General features: G+C 35.7%; 1 protein-coding gene across 1 annotated transcript; it reads left to right on the forward strand.

Annotated features, from left to right (window-relative positions):
* The first annotated feature begins 808 nt into the window (after window positions 1-808).
* Window positions 809-2,413, forward strand: LOC129445535 (2-oxoglutarate receptor 1-like). Its single transcript, XM_055206722.2, has one exon. It carries the CDS (start codon window positions 968-970, stop codon window positions 1,886-1,888), a length of 921 nt encoding a protein of 306 aa, XP_055062697.2. The 5' UTR covers window positions 809-967; the 3' UTR covers window positions 1,889-2,413.
* The last annotated feature ends 1,647 nt before the right edge of the window (window positions 2,414-4,060 follow it).

Here is a 4,060-nt window from a genome sequence, read left to right on the forward strand (position 1 = left end):
CACCCGTTTAATCTGCGTGCAAATTTTACAAGAAGTGTGGCATCATCTTGGGCATTGGCTCGTGGTTCCTCGCTAACAGACATCTGCAGAGCTGCTGGCTGGGCGACCCTACACGTTCAGGTTTTACAGTGTTCGTGTTGAGCCGGTATCCTCCCGGGTTCTTTCTTCTAATCAGTAAAGACCACTAGGTCGGCTCGTGTCGGCTTGCAGCCTCTATTTTGGCGTCGTAGTGACCGACTGAAAGGGAACGAAATGTAACCCTTGTTCCCTGAAGGAAGGGAACAAAATTTTTTCATGAATATGTTCCCTGAAGGAAGGGAACAGAGACGTCACGTCCCGTCGCCACAGTTCTGTTCCATTGCTGAATTAGGCCATGCACTGTTGCCAGCTTTCTCAGCGAAAAATCAAGCTAATGATTTTGCACCTGATCCTTGTTTAAAAACCTGAGCGGCGGTCCGGCGCTATCAGATGCAAATATCTGCATGCCAAGTTCATTGGTGTGTTAGTAGTTTCTCGAAGTAGATTGGTCCCGCAAGACGCGGTCACGACGTGACGTCTCCGTTCCCTTCGAGGGTTCCATACGTAACCGAGACGTTATGTTTAATAAGTTTTGAATTTTAAAAATACATTTATGTTTACAAAATAAATGTGATATAGTGACTACTCTCGATATGGTATTTTTTCATGAATATTAACATATTTAGTAAAACAAAAGTGTATAAAATAATAGGATAATATTATATTATCCCTCAAGTGATATCGGGGACAAAATGATTTTAATATGGACTGAAGACTGGATGCAGGTTAATGACTGTCTGAATTGAGAAAGGAATTATTGCATGAAATCAGTTACAACTAAAAGCTATCTCTGTGATTCATGTGACCCAGAACCATTTTTGTAATATAATTTGGATTTAACCCTTTATCTGTGTTCTCCATTTCCTTTTCTATTTCTGCAGTGAGAATCATGTCGCAGAACAGTTCAACAGACAACTGCGTCCATGTGGAAAATTTTGTAAAGCGCTACTATCTGCCGGTTATGTACAGCGTCATCTTTATCGTGGGTACGGTGGGGAACATCTCAGCTCTGGTGGTGTACTTGTTTAAAGTACGGCCTTGGACCAACACGACCATCATCATGGTAAATCTTCTCGTCAGTGACCTCCTACTCATGTCCTCCCTGCCCTTCTTAGTTTACTACTATACTCTCAATGACACCTGGACGCTGGGACTTGGAATGTGTCGCTTCACACGCTTCATTTATCATTTTAACTTATACGGCAGCATCCTCTTCCTCACCTGTCTGTCCATCTTCCGCTACATTGGAGTCGTTCATCCGTCGCAGGAGGAGCAAATTAAGAAGGTGCACTGGGGTTTGCTGGCCTGTGTGTTAGTCTGGGTTGATGTGGTGGCCATGATATCTCCAATCTTTAATAACTTTGAATTAAAATTCCAAAACAACAAAACCGTATGTCCGGACCTCGCCAGCAGTAATATAGACTTCATCTGGCCGTTTAGCTGGGTGATGACTATAGTGGGATATATATCGCCTCTAATCGTGATCTGTTTGTGTTACTGGCGTATCATGAGAAAGTTAGGAAAGGGTGCTCACACAAAGAGCAGGGCAAGAATAAAGGCAAGAAGAGTTATTGTGTTGATATGGACCTGCTTTTTTGTGTGTTACTTGCCTTTTCACGTACTACGAGCTTTGAGAATTTACACAAGGATCATGCCGAAAGTCACCTGCAGGTTGGACCACGGTGTGCAAGCTGCATATACAGTATCAAGACCGATCGCTGTTTCTAACACAGTTTTTAACATGATGCTGTACACATTGTCTGGGGATTCCTTTAAACAGGCCTTCATGGATTTCTACAAGTTGAAATAGATTTAAGGAAAAGAAGAGATTTTTAAGGTGGCTGTGATCAACAAATCCTCATCCGACTTAGAGTAGCGTACACTGTAAAAACGTCACATCATTTGAAGTTAAATAATTTTAACTTGAATTTATAAGTTATGTCAACAAAAGCCAAAACTTAAAACAGGTTAAATTGACTTGTTTTTAAAGTGTATGATTAAAAGAAGTGAAATGTTCATGTTCCTAAAACCAAATGCATATATATGTTTTTATATTTAATTATCGGCATAAATATTTCCTTAAATGAGCTGTTGGTAATGAAAAGTCACTCACTAAAGCCAACATTTGAAAGACAGTAAAATGACCAATCATCATTCACTCTTTAATCTACACTGTAAAAATAACCTTGGTTTTGCAAGTCAATTCAATCTACCATTTCACTGCAAAAATGATTTCCTTACTTAGTAGTCAAGTCTTTTTTCAGTACAAATATCAAAAAATTCTTGACCTAAGAAAATAAGCTAATTTTTCTTACATTTTTCTTGAATGAACTATTGAAGAAAAAAGTTATCCTTATCCACTGGGCACAATTTTTTATGCACAAATTGACTTAAATTTTATATATATATTTTTAAAGCTAGATTTATTTTCTTTGGTCATCTTGTTCATCAAGAAAATGCATCTTAATTCAAGAATTTTTTGATATTTGTATTTGTAAGTAAGAAAGTCATTTTTTGATAAGTTGACATAACTTAAAAAATAAGTTGAAATTGATTAAATAAATTTATTAAGTTAAAGTAACGTAAAAAATATATGAAGAGTTTGGTTCCAAAACACAATAAATCCATTTTGACAAATTTCGGTAAAAACTTGTTTTCTATACCAAGAAAGTGACAAGATGAAAACAACTATTTTCTGTTACAAACTGTCACATAGCATCTTTAGATTATAAAAACATAAAAAATTCAAATCCATAACTTGATTTTCAAATATTTATTATAAAAACTAATTATTTTTTCCACAAAATGCAATAAATCCATAAAAAATGACGTTAATCGCGTTTTGGAACCAAACTCTTGATTTGACAATTTTTTACAGTGTAGGCTGTAAGGATGAACACAAAAATGATTCATTTTGTGTTGATTTTTGGTCAAAAATAAAACACAAGTTGTGCACTGATGTGTTGTTGTAACACATAGGGCTCTAACTAACATACACCCAGCGCCGCACAGCGCAATGCATGACGCAAGTGTCTTTTGCTAGTTTCAACTCGACGCAATGATAATTTTCACGTTTAGCACCACGTTGTTTTAATAGCAAATGCATTTGCACCCATTTGGATTTGGCATGTTGCTATTTTAATGCAACATTGAGCAACAAAAATCTGGTTTGAAGTCAATGCCACAATATTCTTTTTGTTATTTAAAGAGCACGTTAGTAATATGCGCCTATAAACGGGACGAGTGACAACACGGGTTTGCTTATCACATACATGAATGCGCAGCAGCACAAAAACGGATTAAAATGTAAAAGATTATTATTGAGTCTCTTGGACATAAATAAGGAATGATTATGAGATTATGAGTTAGAAGGTGTAAAGAGCTGCTTCACCTGTAGTCTGGTAAGTAATGATTTGCTTCAAACAAATGCATCTATTTTTAAATGTTTTTTTAAATGCTACCCATGGTGAGATGAAAAACATTTTTAAGTAATGCTTTTTTAAAAACCCATGGCGCTGTCCGACTGCTGAAACAGCTCTCCGCACATTTGTAAATTCTTTATCTCTTGTTTGCTACAACACTGAAAAAAATTATTAATTAAATTTACTAATTTTACTAATACATTTCTAATTTGTTTTGTTTAAATGTAGCTTAAATAAATTGATTGCGACCACTTACCTTAAACAAATTGAGTAAATTGAATGAATCATTTTTTTCAGTGAAGTGTTTTTAGATTACAAACCTTTTTTTGTATATTTGCAAAATATATTATGAGATTACAATGATTATGTTATGTAGGATATCAATAGATTTACAGCAATTAAAAGCCTGCTATTTTTAAGTCTATGACTGAAACAAAAAAATAGGGATTGGGCATGGCACTGGCTTTTAAAGAGGATGAGAGCTGAGACTCTCACTGGTTTATTGCACGTTATGTCCAAAACAACCCATTACTCATTATGAGAATAGGAACAACCCTTTA

Source organism: Misgurnus anguillicaudatus, chromosome 3, assembly GCF_027580225.2.
Source record: "Misgurnus anguillicaudatus chromosome 3, ASM2758022v2, whole genome shotgun sequence".
Classification (NCBI taxonomy): domain Eukaryota; kingdom Metazoa; phylum Chordata; class Actinopteri; order Cypriniformes; family Cobitidae; genus Misgurnus; species Misgurnus anguillicaudatus.